The sequence below is a fragment of the Salvelinus fontinalis genome, chromosome 29, assembly GCF_029448725.1.
Source record: "Salvelinus fontinalis isolate EN_2023a chromosome 29, ASM2944872v1, whole genome shotgun sequence".
Taxonomy (NCBI): Eukaryota; Metazoa; Chordata; class Actinopteri; order Salmoniformes; family Salmonidae; genus Salvelinus; species Salvelinus fontinalis.
Window position 1 is genome coordinate 37,347,548 of NC_074693.1, and position 20,704 is coordinate 37,368,251.

At 44.6% G+C, this 20,704-nt stretch overlaps 1 protein-coding gene across 2 annotated transcripts; it reads right to left on the reverse strand.

Annotated features, from left to right (window-relative positions):
- Nucleotides 1-125: 125 nt before the first annotated feature.
- On the reverse strand, nt 126-20,318 carry LOC129827949 (TBC1 domain family member 9B-like). Of its 2 annotated transcripts, XM_055889252.1 has the most exons (22): nt 19,956-20,318; nt 18,322-18,432; nt 18,029-18,147; nt 17,528-17,756; nt 16,899-17,157; nt 16,365-16,572; nt 15,877-16,074; nt 15,251-15,421; nt 14,477-14,627; nt 10,808-11,022; nt 9,061-9,178; nt 8,522-8,807; nt 8,119-8,248; nt 7,768-7,866; nt 7,449-7,517; nt 6,781-7,021; nt 6,481-6,546; nt 4,748-4,819; nt 4,306-4,356; nt 3,649-3,708; nt 3,441-3,532; nt 126-3,348 (listed from the first exon to the last, which is right to left on the reverse strand). In XM_055889252.1, exons 1-22 carry the CDS (start codon nt 20,071-20,073, stop codon nt 2,716-2,718), a joined length of 3,696 nt encoding a protein of 1,231 aa, XP_055745227.1. In that variant the 5' UTR covers nt 20,074-20,318; the 3' UTR covers nt 126-2,715. The 2 variants fall into 2 exon arrangements, with proteins under 2 accessions (XP_055745227.1, XP_055745229.1); XM_055889254.1 differs by lacking the exon at nt 4,306-4,356 and having other exon boundaries at nt 19,956-20,317.
- Between the last annotated feature and the right edge of the window lie 386 nt (nt 20,319-20,704).

A 20,704-nucleotide genomic window follows, 5' to 3' on the forward strand; every position in this document is an offset into this window, starting at 1 on the left:
CATATACAATGTATAATGTACAATAATTGGATTAAGAGTGGTCAATCTTCTGTCTGCAGAGCTAAAAACAAACTATTAATATACCCAAAGGGTGTAAGCCTGTTCTATTAAATAAAACCACCAAGTTATTTCATTCAGTATTTTAATTTATTACACAATATAGTACAGTACTGATCAAATACAATTTAAAATGCAAGTTTGTGAATAAACATCTGTTACATGGATACAGTAATGACATAGCTATAGGTGGATAAACAGACTTAACAGCCACATAGGCTATCCCAGAACCCCAAAAGATCCAAAACTGCTTCATCGTTCTTTGTTTTCACATTTAGCAAGTAGTCTGCAAGGTAAACAATTAAAATTAGTCATTTTCATTAGATATAAGAAACATATGCAGATGAAAAGCAAAGAATATACAAAGAGAAAGACAGGTTGTGTGTGCCAACATAAAATAATCTACATACCATTTGATTAACTGGGACTTTGGGGCTTAGCGCAAATAACACTGATAAATTTAACTAGGGGTATAAAACTATCTTACAAAGTGCCAAATAAACTTGGTATGTAATGCTGCAAACACATTCCTTGGGCAATGCTGGACTGTTGTTTGGTTATACACAAAGGGCCAGCCAGACAACCTTTTATGTCTGGTTTTAGTGTCATAGAACAGTTCGGAGACCAGTATTGAGCAGTGCCAGCACATTTCTCCACTGATCTCAGACCTGTCTGGATAACAACAATGGAAACTAAAACTTAGGAGCCTATAGCCTTGTACAACAATCCCTAACTCCTACTTCTCTAGTGTTTTTCAATCTGAAGTCCTGAAGGAACTTGATAGGTGTGAGCAATATGACCGATAATCCCCAAACCTCATCGGGACTGGAGCTACCATATTACTAACATCTGTCCGGATTCTTCCGAAGTCAGGGGGGGCAAATGGTTTAAAGACAACGGATTCTTAAAAATATACTTTTTCGGGCCAAACATAAAAAAATAGCTGTTGACAAAAGTAGACATGAAGAATGCAAAATATCTATGTTTGTGATGAATGTGGGTGTGTAGTCAAAGTAGTGTATGAAGCTTCTCTGTTAAAACAAGGTTATGAGAGTAACATTGTTCTCTAAATTCCTTCATAACATAAGACCAATGAGGCTATATTTTTATCAAGAAACAACATTAATACATTTAAAAGCTTTGAACGATAGAAGATAATATGAAAATGATATGCAGTAATTTACAGCTTGGGACTCCTATTGGCGTGAAGGAAAAGCATTACATGGGGTTTTAGCAAGTGTCTCGAGACTGAAATGTAATGGGAATCTGTTAAAATAGTATTTGCTTGCAGGAAATGTTTCCTTACTGCTATTCTGAAATGACAGAAGCAGTGCATTTCAGGGGTAACCATTGGTCAATTTAACTCCGGCCCGAATACAAAGATACAACTGACTCACAGCTAGGCTTAGTAACTAATGGAAAAACTATTGTATTTCTTTGGGTAAAACAATATTTGGGGTCATTTGATGAATGACACATAGCACCCCATGAGTGTCTGCTTTGAACTATGGGGAAGAGATACTGCCTTGTTTGATTATGCAGGTCAAATTCAAGAAGGGCATTCAATGAAAACAATGCTGTTTGTTGTGATGCTCCAACTCTGCAGATTTTAGCCTCACAGAAGTCCCTCCCCAAAATGCCAACACCACAGTATCCCTGTGTATATGCCAACCTACCATTACAAAAACAGTCCAATTAGGTCCTGGCAGGCGAGTCACCAAATGAGCGAAGCGCCATGCATATATGAAGGCTGCAGATTGTTAGTTAGTGGCGGAGGGAGGACTCTCCCAAACCACACCAATGTGTTACCATGAGTTGTACTATAAGACTACACACCCAAAGGTAGTTTAAATAACCGACTGTAGAAATGGGACTAATGAAGCAAGTACTGGCCAGAGAACAGTGGTAACGCAGACATTCTCCCAACGTTCTAAGAAAAACCTACACAAAACAAAAACAAGCAGTTTCTAAAATCTAGTTCAGTCTTTAAGGCTCTTTCTTTCCTTAGTTTGAGATGGCTGTGGATTTCACAGACATAAATATGTCTCATATGTCTTATACATGTCTCATATAGGTCTTCCAGTTGAAGGCTTTTATCCACAGCTTAGATTGTGGTCCGCAGTGTGCTAGGAGAAGCAACAGAAATACAGTTGAGTACTAACACGTTTAACTCTGATATCCTGCACCAATGTTCCTCTGCACAACATCCCATCCTTGGATTAGCCACTACACTTCAAGGGCAAGTTTCCCAGACAAATATTAAGCTTAGTCCTGGACTAGAAAGCATGTGAAATGGAGAACCTCTACTGAAAGTGATTTCTAGTCTAGGAACAGGCTTCGGTTGAATCTGGTTCTGAATGTAGTAGGGTTGATGTAATAGGTTGTAAATGTTTAGGGTTATGTGGCTTTTATCCAAGGTAAGAACCGTTGGGCAGACAATGCTTACAGACTGAATACTGTTGCAATAGATATTTCCTATATATACACACACACACATCTGGTTCTGTAAAAGGATGACAATCACAATAGAGATACAGGTCTAGAGCTCCCTGTGAAATGGGAGTGAGGCAAGGCCGGACGGTAACTCGAGTTGGACAGTGATCGGTTTCCCCTACGGGTGAGAAATGACAGTGAGTGTTGAGTTCTGGATGGGTCCACTCAGGTCGAGAGCTGGGCCAACTCGTGGTCGCTTGACGAGCTCACCTGCCTCTCTACTCCCCTTTGCATCTTACAGGTTGCCATCCTTGCCTGAATGTCTCCCTTCTTCTCAAAGTAGTCCACCAGGGGAGGCTCGGTGAGCATCGACGCCAGCACCTGCTCGAAGGTGATGGACCAATCGCCGTCCAGTGTGCTGCCTCGCCGCTGCTGGTCGCCGGCGCAGCCAATTAGGACTGTGTCATCGGCGATGTCCTCGCACTGCAGCGAACCCGTGCTCACCATGGAGTAGGACGAGACCGACGTGTCATCCTTCACTTCTTCGTCCGACGTCTGCTGGGGCGGCGTTTCCAGCTGGGCCTCCGCCAAGGCCTTGCAGACCAGGGACTGTCCTGAGCTGCTTTCCCCATTCGACGCTTCTTTTTCGGGCTGGGGCAGTTCAGCGGCAAGGATGGGAGCCTGGGTGTAGGTGGTGTCGGTTGGTTTCTTGGCGCCGTTGTTGGTGAACTTCTTGCCCACCTCTCCGATGCGCAGCAGCAGGCTGGCCACAGTGGCGATGGCGTGGTAGAGCTCCTGCTCCAGTGGGTCCTCGCTGAACATGTTGTACAGGGTTTTACACAGCTCTATGAACTGCTCCTGTAGGGGACACACAGGGGATCAGTCACAGAAATGGCTTCTCCAAGTGTGCATGAGTGGTCAAGTTATGGTCATCTCTCAGTAATGTGTACCTGGTTCATCCTGGGAAGGTCTTTAATGGTCTCAATCTTGGGCTCCTTCTCCTTGGCCCACATCCTCAGGTAATACTTATAGTCCTTCACCTCTGAAACAGACATCACATTATTACACTGGATACGTATAGCAATACAGCTTGAATCCTGCAGAGGAAGAATATCAATACTGCAGCAAGGTAATTAACATAGGTGGAGTGAGGCTCACCTTTCTTCTCCTCTGCATCTCCGCTTCCCGACGCTTCCCCAGCCTCTTTCATCTCCTCTCCTGCAGATGAAGACAACCACCATCATCATGTCCACAAAGCCACTACTCAGACCATCCTCACCAGTGTACACACTACACAGTGACGGGGGGGGGGTAAAGTGGGTTATCTAGACAGAGGTTGGAAGGTGTGTGGGGGGGGTTTGATGTTTGTATTAGTTTGTGAGACATTCACTTCACGGAAGATGAGGTAAGTCAACTAGCCCACAGATACTAGGAGGGTAACAGGAAGGGATGGAAAGTCCACGCTCTGAGATGCAGATACCACAGAAAGTCACATAAAGGGAAAGATATGATGTCTATCACACCAGAACATTCCAAAGAGAGCCCAGAGTGGACTGTACCAAGTGTACAGGAAGAGGAAATGAGGGGGGGGCCCCACTCTGTATAAAGTTGTGTAATCTGCTGGTATGATGGTGTGCTCTATCACATGGCGAGGTTATTAACAGGTTAGAGAGTGTCCTCTGTGAACTAAACTAATAATTGTTTCACAAATTTGTAGATTGGAATATTAGATTGACTATTCTGCCTGAAGACAGCGTGGCCAACATTTTGTTGATCAAACGTGTCTTTGTGACACAGAGTCACAGAGAGACAAACCTGAGGTCACTTCCTGCACCAGGAAGTCCAGATCAGACAGGAAGGGAGATTCTGGAGCGTTGAGAAGAAAACAAAACGAGATAGGGAGAGCAAGAAATTACAGAAATGAGAGAAATAAAAGAGCAATATAGAGAAAGAGATTAAGACAGAAAGCAAGTGAGGGAGGAAACAGATCCAACAATACCATGAGAATGATGATAACACACATTGTCAGTTAAATCAAGTAGTAGGAATCCATTTTCCATGCACACACACACATGCAACGGAGCAGGACTGTAGGAACCACTCATTGCCTCAAGAGGAAAACCTAAAACGTCAAATATCACATTTACATTGTGAGCAAACTACAGTATGAGAGATGGGTTACCAAGTGTGTATATTCCCCCTATAGAAGTATAAGAGTTTATGCTCTACGCATATGTCAACAGCAATGTGTGTGTACCCTGTGGACTGTCATCGTCAGTGAAGAACTGTGCAGCCTCTAGTGCCGACTCAGCCTCCTCTGGACACAATGCTGTAAGAGAAACAAGAAGCATGTTAGCACTAGAATGTATTTGTCATGACTGTCCATGGGAGGATCCATATAGGTCAGATCAGTTTGGCAATAAATAACTTCAGCCTGACACCTTCTTAACTGCAGGGGGGGGGTGTTGACAACTCACACCCTGTTGTAAATCAAGGATTGGAACTTTAAGCTATCTCCCTCTCCAAATTCACACAGGAATGTGCCTTTGTTCCACAGACGTTTTCCCCGCCGAAACTGTAACACATTCTAAAGCGAATACTGGAACAATATTTCTAACATAGAACGTGGGGAATGGTCAGAGGTGATCAAAAGAATAATAATGTCATTTCGGTTGTTATTTTGTGATGTCATTAAAAATGTTATAAAGTAAATACTGTAACGTGAAAAGTATATACACTACATGTATGAAGTCACCATCCTCTGTTGTGTATGAAATATGGTGAGTGTTTTTGTTAAGAGCGGGATGTGTTAGAAACTATAAAGACGAAATTGTTTATATAAAACTGTGCACAGCCAGTAGTCACCACCCCTTGAGTGAGGTCAGAGAGCGTGTCAGCCTCACGAACCACCCCTTTTGAATGAACTGTATAAAACGGTGGGTTAAGAATTAACATATCAGACCAGAGAGGCATGTAGCTGCAGTTCACTTCTAAAGTGGTTCAAACTCTGAAATCTCAACGAGGTTGAGGCGAGAAGCTCACCTCCCAGACAATCACTGGAAGAACCAAGACATCTACACGCAAATACATTCATGATTTCTTACTCCAAACGGTGGCAGTTCGTGTGCAAAGTATATGGTTACTGTGAGAGCAGTTTCTAAATGTACCAAAGTATTATGTCTCTCTCTTGACCTCTCTCTTTTGTAACAAGCCGCCATATTGTGTTAGTCCGCAAGGGAACTGTTTCGTTAGCTAGTAAATAAATAAACCAATTTGTGTAGTACTGAATCATAAGAAAGGCTCGGCTTTTTGCAGATGCAGGAGGCTATGACTGTTCAGAATGATGATATGATACGAGGTTATGATTAATAAGTGGACTGTTTATGGATGTAACCTTTAGAGTTTAATTCAGGAGATGGTAAAAGAACCACTCTCGTGGTGCCCCAAATTCCTATTGAGATAATAGTTGCATGATTAACTTAAATTGGGCAACAAAACATAATTATTTGATTAGATAAATAGCAGTCATCAGATTAATGAAAGTAAAGTCACAACATATTATTATAATACATACACATTGTCACACATTCCTCCAACTGCTCAATTGTTCTTAACTTTTCTTAAAACTGCATTGTTGGTTAAAGGCTTGTAAGTAAGCATTTCACGGGTAAAGTCTACACCCGTTGTATTTAGTGCATGTGAAAAATGTAATTTGATTTGAGAGACAATTCTTCTCTCATGTGCATACTGTCCCTTTAAAAACACACCACCCAAAGCACAGGGTCACAAGAGTGTGTGCTGGCTGGCTGCAGGCTCACATCCTCTGCATTTATTGATTCACTAGAACTCTTGCTTCTGAGTGACAAGTCTGAAGCCAAATAGTGAGAAGTCAGAATGGGAGTGTCAATATCCTGCAGTATGTCTGCAATACATTTATCATAGGTAGGTTAGACTGTTATTGAACCTGAAGAGTTGTTTTTCCCTGCTTACCTGGCGGCAGGTGAAGTTTGTACAGTAACTTCAGTTTCTCTGTCATGTCTCCATGGTACATCCCACCTGATGGGAGACATATGGTTGGTCAGTTACCCAAGTGGTAGCAGAGGTGGGATCCATGCTAACTACAATCTTATAATCAACCAGTCAAATTAGGCACTGGGACTTATCCTTCTACAAACTAGCACATAATTGTTCTCAAAACCACAGCCGAAAACATCAATGTTGTAATGCATGTCAGCTAATATCTTCAACAACAGTAAGTTGCGATTCCTTAATTCAAATCTCCAAACTCACTCAGGCCTGTGACAAACTCTTTGAAGTTGATGAGGCCGTCCTTGTTGCTGTCCAACAGGCGGAAGTGGCGAGCGGCCAGCGTGACGGTGTGAGTGCCACACAGCCAGGTGCCCAGTGCCCCGAACAGCTGGCAGAACTGTTCCAGGTCGATGCGGTACTGCTCCAGGTAGGGCAGGCTGGGGTCGTGGCGCTCCGCCGCCGTGCAGCTGGCCCCCCAGTAGCAGCTCATAATGTGCTTGGCCTGCCATGGGGAAGGGGAGTGGGATGCAGTTCAGAGGTGGTATTAGCTGATTGAAACATTGAATGGATTGTCCAATGATGCTTGACAGTTGAGGGACTTGAGCTAACAGCTTGATAGTGATGGCTTTTGTTGAAGGCTTTCAGGTTTACACTTGTTTGGAGCATGAGCCACAACTTGTTTTGTTCTCAGTCGATTGATAATGGCTCACTTGGTTGCACAACACCTAACATGTGACCGCTGTGTGACCTGTTATCACCGCAACCATGACAAAACAAGCAACTATTATTTACCACCCACCACACTAAGTTGCCATGCCTGTGTTTAGAACATTGCTCACAGAGAACTTACTGAATAAAATGTTGAAGACCAGTGTTAGGTAATGGTGTAAAAAGCCACAGGGGCGGTAATAATTACGCCAATTTCTCACCTTGAAGAGAACATAGAGTTCTTCTAGCTCCTCGATGCTAAAGGCTGAGTCGGTCATGATGGCCCTTACCTGTGGACAGACACACAGCTTTACAACAGACAGAGAAACATCTCTGGCTATAGCACATTGGACCAAGTAGGAACAGTAAGACAATAGATCATTATTAAGTGAAGGTTGGAATGGAGTCTAATGTAGACTAATCTCAATGCTATGAAATTCAGTTGTCAACGTCAAACTACAACAGTCAACGCAATGAGATCAAGAAACCAACGTCACTAAGCACTTCAATCACAGTCACTTCTTTGACATATGAACTCACCACACTCCTCTTGGCAGTGTCCTCCAGCGATTGGATAACCTTTAACCTCTGCTTGAACCTCATCTGCTCGATGACATCAGCACGCAGACTTCCAAACTTCTGCTCAGGGACACAGAGAAACAGAGGGAAAATGCAGGTGTTAGAGAATTGTAGAACAATAGAATTGAAATAGCTTTCAATAGAGTCGGTTACAAATGTATCCCGAAGTCACTGATTTGTAGAATCTACATCAATCTCTCCTTGTTCTATGCGATTGAGTAAACAAGCGAGTCGTGTTCAAGAACTAAGAATGGAATTTTCCGTGAAAAAGTAATTTGGCTCTACTAGTCATGCTGGGAGCACTTGTCTTACGTCATAGGATGACTTGATGAGCTGGAACACGTCAATCTCAGGTGGTGGTTCATCACCACTGGTCAACAGGGCGTGGAGGTGGGGAATGGGAGGAGACACAGTCTGCTTGTTGACAACATTGTCCAGGTACCTGAGAGAGAGTGAGAGAACAACCACTAATTCTCAATCCAGCGCAATATGGCTATAGCTTCATCAGTCCAGAATGGTGATGTCACCATTCATAAATAAAAATGTTTAAAAAAAATAAGGTTTCTGTATAGTTACACTATAGTTACCCTTCCAATGAAACATTTTGGCAACATAATGTGTGGTATCAATTCCAAGAAATCCCTCACTCACTGTCCCAGTATGGTCATGGCCTCTCCCTCGTCAGTGCAGACGGTCTCTTCCACCCCCCACTCACCGTCCCAGTATGGTCATGGCCTCTCCCTCGTCGGTGCAGCCCAGCAGCGTGTCCATGTTGGCGTGCAGCACGGCCAGCGCCACCTGGAAGATGACCTTGATGCCCTCGTAGAAGAAGCAGTCGACCAGGAGCACGGCGCTGTCGAAGGGCATGACGCTGAGGAACAGCGTGAGGAACCAGGAGAGGGAGATGGTGGAGATGACGCCCAGCTCCTGCATGTGCTCGTAGAGGAGGGGGAGGCACTCACGAGTCAGCTCCTCAAACACGCCTTGGTCAACGAGAGCACCTGGGGGAGAGGGAGAATTTAAAAAGACATCCATATACATCTAAACCTATGCATCAAGGTTGGGTTCAAGTCATTTTAGGAAGAGAAGTAAAATTGAATTCATACAATGAAAAGTCCTTATAGAAAATTGGAAAACTGAATCGACCCCAGCCCACACCAACTACTTCTCACCCTTAGAACCTTCAGCAATCGTTCTATTTCTATGGTAATTAGTGGCTCTGTACTTCTATTGCCAGTCTTAGCTGTCACTCACCCACAACCCTGGTGTTGTAGTAGTCAGGCAGCATCCTCTCACACAGAGCCACCAACAGCCAGAAGGCCTCCTCCTCTGTACAGTACAGCAGCAGCACCGACGTCACAATGTTCATCGCCTGGAGAGGACAGGCATCGATCATTGTGTACTCTCCTGCTTGTGCAGCATCATAAATGTTAGTTCCTGTCTTAGTGAATTTCTAGTTCCAAGTCTGTTCGCATCAGACATCATGCACTGAACCTGTCTGCCCGACGGTATGGACCATTGAGTGAGACGGGGGACACACTTAAGAATTAACAACAAGAAGACAAACTGAAGAGAAGAAAGAAATAGAGAAAAACAGGCAAACATAATAAGCTTACAGTAAAGAATAGACCACCAGACTACGGTAGTTTCTTTGCAAGGTTTCCGTTAGCCGGTAATAGCCGGCTTTTGGCCGATTAAAAAGAAAAGCCAATAAGTAAAATTGTCCTTTTTCACCTATTAATGAAACACCAGTTCATGCAAATACATTTGACTGGTCATGCTTATCCGTCTATAGGTACATTTGCATAATTTAGTGGAAATACATTGGCACCTGTACAGTATATTCGTTATGCATCTTATTTATCAAACATGTACAGCATACAAATACAAAACCTTTGAGCGGAAAATCTGTCAGAGCGCAAGAGCTGCTGCTGCTGCTGTTACAACATCTCAAACAGCAAATGCATAGGCAGGCCTCATCAGCGCGTCACACGCCACTTTGCAATGGCCTGGAGGCAGTATGCTTTTTGAAAACACATACTTAAATTGATTGGAACCTGAACGTTTTAATACATACGAGGCATTACCTTGCTTCAAAGTAGCCTAGCCAAAATCTGACCATATCAGTGGAGGCAATTATTTTATATTAACTTTCTTTCATTGTCCTGTAGCCAAAGGCACAATCCTAATCAGATTAGCAGCCCATGCTAGTTGTTGCATATTAGATCTCTCCGCTTTCCACATTTCTAACAGATATTTTCATCTCTGTTACTTGAAACCACTAGCATGCGCGGTGCCTTTTTGACAACGTTTTACCCTCGCTAATAGCATCATGGAAGAAACATTTGCGCATTTGTAAATAAATACAGAAATGTCCGGTGCCACATTTGTTTCATGGAAAGCCTGTTTCCCTGTCCCATATAATTCAAGCACTATTTCCAGGGAATGCTTAGGACGCTAGGCCTTCGTTCCAATCTCATTATCAGCTTGAGGCTTTTCATGTTTGAGTCAACTCAAACAGTCGGTCTGTTTCAGATGACATTTTCCAGGAATTTAATTCCGCTATAGCATTACATTGACTTCTTTCAACTACTTCAAAGCATCCAACTAAATTGCCCACTCTCTGGAACCAAATTCTACACTCCAGAGAAGTTTCTAAATATAACAGATCGGTCTAAGTAGCCAACGCTAAAACAAAGTGTAAGAAATCTCATAACATCTCACAGCCAGTGATCATGTTAATTGGTTTTAACGTTTAACAACAAAAAAGGAACCTAACAAGTTTCCAACATCACTAGGCAAGCTCTATCCTGGAACCCACAAGGAAAACAGAAGAGAGGGCACCCAAGAAACACCTGGCAGCGGGAGCTTGAAGCAGACACCAAAAGATCTGGCATAAAATGGAACAAGACTGAGTGTGATGGAGAGTCGTTGATGGCCTATGATACTCCCTGGAGAGCAACGAGCCTAAGAAAGTAAAGTTTTTAAAAAGTTGCCATACCTGGCAGTATCCTATGCCAGGGTTGCGGCAGGCGTAGGCGGTGAGGACCCTGCGGAGGGCAGCGATGCCCATCTCATTCTGGAAGGCGTGGTGCTCGGGCATGGAGCGGTGCAGGTCCCTCTCGATCTCCTCCGTGGCCAGGGTACAGCGGCCCATGGCCTGCTCCACCAGCTCAGCATAGTAGCCAGGGTGGGTGGCCATCTCATTCTGAGCTCCTGGAGAGGAGATGGATGGAACTAAAAGGGTTAATTCAATGTGAGAGATTCAGTCCATATGGATTTGTCAGTTGGCAAATGATCTAATGTTTAGATCCTATCTGTTGTACGACTGGTAGTTTGTTTGTTGTATCAACAAAAACATGGGCTAACTTTACATATTTGCTAGAAAACACAAAGTCAGACAGATTCCTGAAAACAGACTAGTCATTGACTCTCATTCCAGATATCATTGCAGGACACAATCCTGGTCACTGAGTGCTATCATTTTACATAGAGGAAACAGCCAAAGCATGAAAACACATCCACATAGCAACACAATCCAGGGGTTCAGTTTCTAGGTTCTCCCATTATTGCGTAACCCTTGCTTAGCTAGGCCGCATGACTCAGGAATCCAGTTGGTCAGCTGATACCAGATGAGTCAGAAAGGAATGACGGAGGGGAGGGGTCAGCTTGGTGACGTTGCAATAACAACACTTCCTTAGTCAATATGGCAACAGAGACAATGAAACGCATTACCTTCAAGTCACAAGGTAGGAGTGAGTGCTTTCCTTGAAACCAACAGATTGCTGATGTGGATGTACACTATATACACACACACACTAAAGCATGTGGACACACATTCAAATGAGTGGATCTGGCTATTTCAGCCACACCCATTGCTGACAGATGTAAAATCGAGCACACAGCCATGCGATCTCCATTGACAAACATTGGCAGTAAAATGGCCTTACTGAGGAGCTCAGTGAGTCAACGTGGCATCGTCATAGGATGCCACCTTTCCAACAAGTCAGTTGGTCAAATTTCTGCCCTGGTCAACTGTAAGTGCTGCTATTGTGAAGTGAAAACATATATGAGCAACAATGATTCAGCCGTGAAGTGGTAGCCACACAAGCTCAAAGAACGGGACCGCAGAGTCCGGAAGCTAGTAGCATGTAAAAATAGCAACATTCACTACCGAGTTCCAAACTGACTCTGGAAGCAAAGTCAGCACAATAACTGTTTGTTTGGAGCTTCATTAAATGGGTTTCCATGGCCGAGCAGCCGCACACAAGCCTAAGATCATCATGTGCAATGTCAAGCGTCGGCTGGAGTGGTGTAAAGTAGGGTTGGGCGATATTACGATATAATCGGAAATCAACTATGTTTAAAAGACATTGATGGCAACAACATTGTGATGTGACAATAGTTTATATTACACACACACGCTACTTGACCAAGAAAGAGAGTAATGGTAGTGCTGCATCAGAGGACCTGGCCTCCACAATCACACAACCTCAACCCAATGGGGATGGTTTGGGATGAGTTGGACCGCAGAGAAAAGCAGCCAAAAAGTGCTCAGCATATGTGGGAACTCCTTCAACTGTTGGAAAAGCATTCCAGGTGAAGCTGGTTGAGAGAATGCCAAGAGTGTGTGCAAAGCTGTCATCAAGGAAAAGGGTGGTTACTTCAAAGAAACTCAAATATAAAATCTATTTTGATTTGTTTAACACTTTTTTGGTTACTACATGATTCCATGTGTTATTTCATAGTTTTGATATCTTCACTATTATTCTACATTGTAGAAAATAGTAAAGATAAAGAAAAACCCTGGAATGAGTAGGTTTGTCCAAACTTTTGACTGGTACTGTATATATTATTTTAAAAATGCACAGACGAGGGCCTCCCGGGTGGCGCAGTGGTCTAGGGCACTGCATCGCAGTGCTAACTGCGCCACCAGAGTCTCTGGGTTCGCCCCCAGGCTCTGTCGCAGCCGGCCGCGACCGGGAGGTCCGTGGGGCGACGCACAATTGGGCCAGCGTCGTCCGGGTTAGGGAGGGTTTGGCCGGCAGGGATTTCCTTGTCTCATCGCGCTCCAGCGACTCCTGTGGCGGGCTGGGCGCAGTGCGCGCTAACCAAGGGGGCCAGGTGCACGGTGTTTCCTCCGACACATTGGTGCGGCTGGCTTCCGGGTTGGAGGCGCGCTGTGTTAAAGAAGCAGTGCAGCTTGGTTGGGTTGTGCTTCGGAGGACGCATGGCTTTCGACCTTCGTCTCTCCCGAGCCCGTACGGGAGTTGTAGCGATGAGACAAGATAGTAATTACTAGCGATTGGATACCACGAAAAAATTGGGGAGAAAAGGGAATCAAATTTATTTAATTGTTTTTGTTTTTTAAATAAAAAATGCACAGACGATAGTTTACCCTATTTGAACATGACTGGTACCGCCGGAGTCGGGCAGCGCACAACAATGCAGTTCACAGCTGAGCGACACGCCAAATGACCTACCGATTCCTATTTGCCATAGCCTCTTTCATAAATATGTAGGTAGACTTAGCCTACTATAAACACAATGCAAGAGTTGGTTATGGTTCTCCTGGCATCTGCCAAACCCAGATTCGTCTGCCGAACTGCCAGATGGTGAAGCCTGATTCAGCACTCCACAGAACACGATTCCACTGCTCCAGATTCCAATGGGCGGCGAGCTTTGCACCACTACAGCCAACACTTGTCATTGCGCATGGTGATCTTAGGCTTGTGTGCAGATGCTCGGACATGGAAACACATTTCATGAAGCTCCCGAAAAACAGTTATTGTGCTGACATTGCTTGTTGCAATCAAAGACAGGCGATTTTTACACGCTATGAACTGACTAGTTGGAAAGGTGGCATCCTATGACGGTGCCACATTGAATGTCACTGAGCTCTTCAGTAAGGCCATTCTACTGCCAATGTTTGTCTATGGAGATTGCATGGCTGTGTGCTTGATTTTATACACCTGTCAGCAACGGGTGTGGCTGAAATAGCCAAATCCTTTAATTTGAAGGAGTGTCCACATGCTTTTGTGTATATAGTCTATAATCAACCTTCAAACTCTGCCATTCAAAATCACCATGTTTGAAGAAACCTTATAGGCTATTATTGAATGCATTTGTTTCTATTTGGTAAATTATCTACTTCGCCTTTACAATCTACAATTCTGTTGAATTAATGGTACAGGCCTATTGGCTTTCTGCTAGCTCCACCTAAACCAAACTTTGACCCTCAAAGCTAGCCAATAGGTGATTAGTGGCATCTTTGAGAACTGGTACAAGAACAGAAACCATACGGAGGGAGAGTTCCTCTGCAATGACACCTACTTGTGGTTGGTGGTTTGAAACCCCACAGAGGTGCTGCCAAAAACAGCACTAAGAGTGCATCTAAGAGTGCATCTGTGCTAGAATAGGAGTGGCCTAGTGGTTGGAGCCATCAGCCACAGACTACACAGCCAAAGCAGAAGTTTAGAAATGTAGCCTGACTTCCACCAAAAAAACTGAGTGCAATGACTGCATATTGGGATGCTCCAGTTAAGACATTTGGTAAATAAAGCATGGTATCTATGTGGGCCGAAACTCTGCCATGAAAGGCATATGCTCTTTGGGGATACATAGGCTAAGAAAATTCTAGAAATTGAATTGTAGAAAACAAAATGTCTACCTGAGAAGAGTAGCCACAGCTCCCCTCGGAGGCTTTCAGGGATACCGTTGAGCACCAGTTCTCTGGTCTTGGAGGTACGGTACATACACACCCCCCTGCCAAACTCAAAGAAGTGGATGTTCCACGACTCCTCTTTCATTTTCTCCTTGGTCTGAGGAGGAGAAAGAGAGAGAGAGAGAAGGGGGGTGTCAGTATATCAGTATGACCTAAAAAAATACAAAGACATCAAGCTAAAGGTATGTTATAACAATATAATGACATTGGTGATCAATGACTAGAATGCTGTAAGGACATGGTGTTTATGCTCCTTTGGCACCATGAGCAAAGCAAACAACGTCAAAGAGCTAAGACCAAGAATGGCGAAGCGAGCACTGTTTCCAAATGAGCCAGGCATGACTTGCAATCCTTGAGTTTGGGAACCTAAAGCAGAGCTAGATAGATCGATTGATAAACAGATGGTGGCCTTTAAGTGTCAAATTTCAAGCTAGCCTATGCACACACGTGGTTAAGATAGTATTTCCTCTCGTGTAATGTTAACCATGATAGGAACCGAACCATAGACACGGCATACATTAACCTACATTCTAAAGCATCAAACTCGGTCTACATCTCTAGGTAGGGACAATAAAATATTGTTCAGAAAGGATCACTTCTCCTTAAAAAAAAACAGAGCACACTGAAGTAATAAAACCCTATAAAAAAAATGGGTAGGATATTCTAAGAGCATAAGACAGTCTAAGCCGTTGACGTGGGTCTGGCTAGGGTTGGACTCACAGCTTTGGGCCCGTGGTCCTCTGGGTCATCCTTCTGGTAGATGCGGAGCAGGCCCTGTGTGGCTGTTGGCAGGCTGGGGCTGTAGTGGCGCCCCTGGGACGGTTCCCCTCCTGCGCCCGTAGGTGTGGGGAGGCTGGAGGAGAGTGGGGTGGTACTGGGGCTGGGAGAAACCTGGGGGGAAGGAGGAGATAGTGGATTTAAAAAGGGGCGTTATCAGCTAAAACATACCAGCTGGATATCCTGTCATGCTAAAAAGAAGTAAGGCGAGAGAGAATACAAAGACATTTTGATATACAGTATGCAATCAACAAATGCATTCAAAAGAAGTCATTCTAGCAAAAGCATGACCGTGAATAAGTAGTATATCATATTAATGTCATCTAGAACGTAGCAGAAAACGTCAAAAAGCCATATTATGGATCACAATCTCATAGGGTTGCAAAATTACAGTAACTTTCCCCAAATATTCACAGAATCAGGAGTGAATAAGCAGGAAATCTGGAATCCCCCCTACCAGGATTTCTTGAAAACCTGGGAATTTTGCAACCATACTCTTTCACGACAGAGTGTTACTGACAGATCAAAGGGCCCACCCAAACAGCACACGTTCCCTCTGATTGACTCACTGAATAGCCACCGAGGGCCAGCGGGTGGCCGTCGCTCCACAGCTTGTCAGGTGTGCGCTGCAGGAAGTCGGAGATGCGCTGGACCAGGAAGTCGCGGTCTTTGAGGTTGGCGAAGAGGAAGGTCATCTTGTTCTTGGTGCTGATGGACACGGGGCAGGGCAAGACGCTGCTGCTGTCTGCCTTCTCCACAATGGACACCTAGAAAGAGGCAGTGAGGAGAAAGAGGGGAAGAGAGAGAAAGGGGAGGTGAGAGAGTGCTTTGTTTATTTACTCTAATGTACAACTGTAAGAACATTAGGCACATCCCACGAGGGTGTCACCCATAAAAAAAGATGGACAAAGAGTGAGAAAGTGAGAGTGAAAAAGATTTCCAGAGAGAGAAAGGAAATGAGAGAAAGAGGGAGGCAGGACATAGGGAAAGAGAGAGACAGAGGCAAGATGCCCGAAAACGAAAGAAAGGGGCGTGCTTGCGTTGTGTGTGTAGGTACCTCTCTGAGGGGGATGATGAGCTGACAGAGGTCCTCCTCACGGCTGCAGAAGCAGATGTAGTTGTTGGAGACAAACAGCTGGCCCACAATGTGCATCTTGGCGAAGGGCGTCCACAGCGTGCAGTCTGTGTGTCCATCCAGGCGCTCGTCCGGGGTCAGACGGAACAGCGCCCGGTAGCGTTCGTTCTTGGCCCGTGCATCCAGGTCCCTGATGTTGACATCCAATAGTGAGAGGAATAAATTAGCAAAGGTAGATAGATACAGTAAATATATACACATGTTAAAAATTGTGATTTATCGGTGAGATGCAGAAAATTGAGGACTGTCATTAACAAAATCTGGTGTGTTAGGAAGAACAATAGACACCGTGCTGCCTTTCTTGACCTGAATTGCCTACCCATGTTCTCTGGAGGTTGAACAAGCAAGTTCTTGGAAGAACCCTCCATTTCATTGAAAACAGGTGGTCGGGAAAATTCTGGTCAGAAAAATAAGGAAATTCCCCACTCATCTCTCTTGAACCTTGAAACCTCGTACCTCTTGAGTGCCGAGACGTTCTTGAGCGTCTTGCATGCCTTGGGCAGCGTGCGGTCGGCGGCGAAGCCCTCGTTGTCCAGCAGTTGGCGCATGGCGATGGTGGCCAGCTGCTCCATGAGCTTGAAGGTGTCGTTTATGTTGAGGAACATGGAGAAGTAGTGTTCCGTGTGCCGTGTGCTCACCCGCACACTCTCCGGAAACACCAGCGTGGCGTTCTTCTCAAGACGTGTCACCTCCGTCCACTGCACCACCAGGGTCACTATAAGGGGAGACGGGAGGAGAGAGACAGAAAGGGATAAGAGGGAGAGAGCAAAGGAAGCAGGCAGCAAGCAGGCAGAGATAGGTGTACAATAGAGAGGAAGAAACAGCAGAAAGGGAAGGAAGAAAGGTAGATTTCATAGAATTCCATTTGTCGGGGGTTACTGCTGCAACATTCAAGTTGGGTTACCTCTACACCCGCACAAACTCAATACTCTATGTCCTGTCACACACTCTCTCTCTGAGCCCCATTATCGTCTTCTGTAACCTATCTCATAAGATTCCTGCCCATTTCATTCATTCATAGACACACATGCATGCTCACACACATCCTATGCAAGCATGTCGGGTGAGCGAGCACACACACTCACCTTCTTTCCCCAGGAGGAAGGAGTAGAAGCAGAGGTGGTTGACGCTGAGGTAGACCCAGCCCTGGCGGGGCACACGGCCCTTCCAGTAGCTACAGGAGTAGTAGTTGACCAGCTTCTCCTCGCCGGGCATGCCAAACAGCTTCCTCATCTTCTGCTCGGCCTCGCGGAACTTGCCAGAGTCCTCGTCCTCCTGGGCCGCTTTGCTCTTGTTCTCCTCGGCGATGATGCCCTAGATAGAAAGAGTGGAGGAAGAGGGAGTTCAGATTCTATGCCGACGTGCATGAACACACGCCACTTAGAATGGGCATGAATAGCATTTTCCGGATTGCGGTCAATGTGACAATGACGCATAGATCTCCTCTTAATAGAGGAACTGAGTCAGTAGCTTACATAACACGGGAAAACCAATTAAGACATAGGTTAACCCAAGGTTTGACCATAGAATTTGAATGTGTTCTAATTCTAGGAGGTTGAACTATGCTTTGTGGCAGCAGTGCCTACCGAGACCTTCCCCTTGACGAAGGTGGTGATGTCTTCGTCGTTGTCGAAGATGGATAGCGTCTGGAGCAGGTTGGTCTCCAGCCACTCCCAATGCCCTGTGATCTCCTTCCGGGAGGAGCCTGGGAAAACAGTATTTCAGCACCACAAGGAAAGGTCTCTTTAGACCTGATGATAATGGATAGCATTTATGTAGTCCTGATGCTTTTACACAGTTGTATTTAAATAAGCTAGCTTCAAAACAATTTGGCTGTCCCAGAATATTCAGAGGTGTCGTGGCATGGTTTTGCACCCACCACAAGCGATGCTCCAGAAGATCTGGGAGTCCCCTGTCTGGTGCAGGATCCTATAGGGAGCCACTCTGGCACTGGAGTCCAGGACCACATCCATGGTGCCCACCAACAATCCTGAAGAAAAACAGCACAACATTTTAGGCATGAATCCCAATAGGGGACTACAGGTCAACCATGCAAAATATGAATAGCTGGCTGGAGGAGTCCTAACTTTGCATGTGTGACTTTTAACCTACTATCTGGGTAAACAAATGTTATTTGGTTAAGATCTGAATTGACATACATTTTTTAGGGGGTGTGTGGAAGTCCAACACCCGTTGAGGCCCAATGTCTGATAATACAGACACGCATCGAAACTCACATGTGCACGCACGTACACATAACTCAATCATTTCTACATGATGTATTATTTCATAGCCTACATTTTACTGTCTTATGTGACGGGTTAATGTGTACTATAGGCTAGCCTTAGACCTGGCGTATGTTCCTAGAACTTGTCAGCAACACAGCTGCAGTGGTGCTTGTTGCTTTTAGACAAGGACTTGGGGGAGAGATATCTAAATCAAAGGGAAACATCATAAACTCCTGTGAATGAAAGGCCACTTGTGTTGAGTCACCTAAAATGAGACTTGATCTAATTCAGTACAAATCTAACTAAATTATGAGTGTTGGACTAGATAGCTTCCTAGCCTAAAGAGTTCTTTAATATGAAATCGTTTTTCATTACATGCCATTGTTGTTCTCTTTATTACTAGAATTACAGGAGATAGCTAAAGTTACCTATATCTGGTGTTTTATGATGGCGTCCAAATTCAAAGTGGGAGGCTAATCCAACGGCAATGTTTTGGTCATATGGCAGGGCTAGCTAGCACAGTCTCGGGTTGGCTAAACTAGTATATGGTCCTTTGAAGACAACTGGGAACTCGGATAAAACGAGGTCGAATCATGACGTCAGTGATCTTCAGGTCGGGAAAATCGAAGCTCGAGAAAGAGGCCCGAGTTCCCGACTTGGAATTCCCGAGTTGGATGACTTTTCAAAACTACCAGTTGTCTTGAACGTAACAATAGTCTACTAGCTGTGTAAACGTTATTGTTTAGTGATGCATTTGAGAAAATACACATAATTCAAACGCAATCAAAACAACTTGGAACTGGAAACTCGAAAATCTCAAAATTCACACTTCAGTGGGTCACAGACAACTGGGAACTAGGGCAAAAACGAGTTCCGACTGGTATTTTTTATTATTTTGAGCGGTCTTCCACCTCGGAAACTCGGGCATCTTTTTAGAGATCCGAAATTAATATCACTGACGTCATGATTTGACCTCGTTTTTCCCAGAGTTCCCAGATGTCACGAAAGCACCATTCTAGCAACCATTATAGCTATCAATTCTGTTAGCTAGTAGTAGCAAAGAGCGAGCATGGTAGGTGAAGAAAAACAACGCTAACGTTAATTAGCTAACAGTAGTTAGCGCCACTTTTCCCCACGTAGACACAACAGCTAGCCTGTGTGCTAGCTATCTTGCTAATACCCAAGCCTGCTAACTAAAGCCCTCGTTACTAATGCAAGACATTAGCCAACACAAATTGTATTTTTCAGAAAGCAGTTATAGCAAATAATTGAATTTCATAGTTACCAGTGATGCCCCCTCCTTTGCCATGGCCCTTTCTCCGCTGGAGAATGAAAAAGGGGTTCGCCCTTTCGCTCACCCACAGAGCGTTGGCCAGCAACACCTCCTCCGGAGTTATCCACATTTTGAATTACCTTTTTCCAAATGACGCACTTATACTTGGATATTATGCTGCACCGTGTACGTTAAGAGACTTTACACAGGCCTGTTTTGCAGACGTGTTGCCTGCTGTTTTGAGTTCATGTCCGCGGGCAGTCCGTCTATGCAGCTGTCTGCTCTGTTGTGTTTCTGAAACTGGTCGCCTCCTTCTTGCACGAAACACGCCCACTGTACGCTGCGTCGCTTCTTGACGTGGTCACTGTCTGCAATAATTCTTATCAAAATGCACATACCGGTAGGAGTACGTAGATGCCGCATTCAAAATCACTGGGAAGTTAGTGATCTTCAGTTCAGAAAGTCGGATCTCCAGAAACAGGCCCGAATTCCCTAGTTGGAATTCCAAGTTAGATGACCATTCAAATCGATTTTTACCTGTCGGAGGTCTTTATTTTCCGAGTCCTAGTTGATTTGAACGCTTGGAAGTTGGATATTTCCGAGTTCTCAGTTCCAGTTGTTTTGAATACGGCAAGAGTCCAATAGTATGAATAAAACCTAGCGGTCAAACAGGGAATTGGTTCCAATAGTTTTTCCACTTTTCCAACAGGAGATTTCAGAAACACTTAAAATAAGGGCTGTGATTTGTAGGCATACCCTGG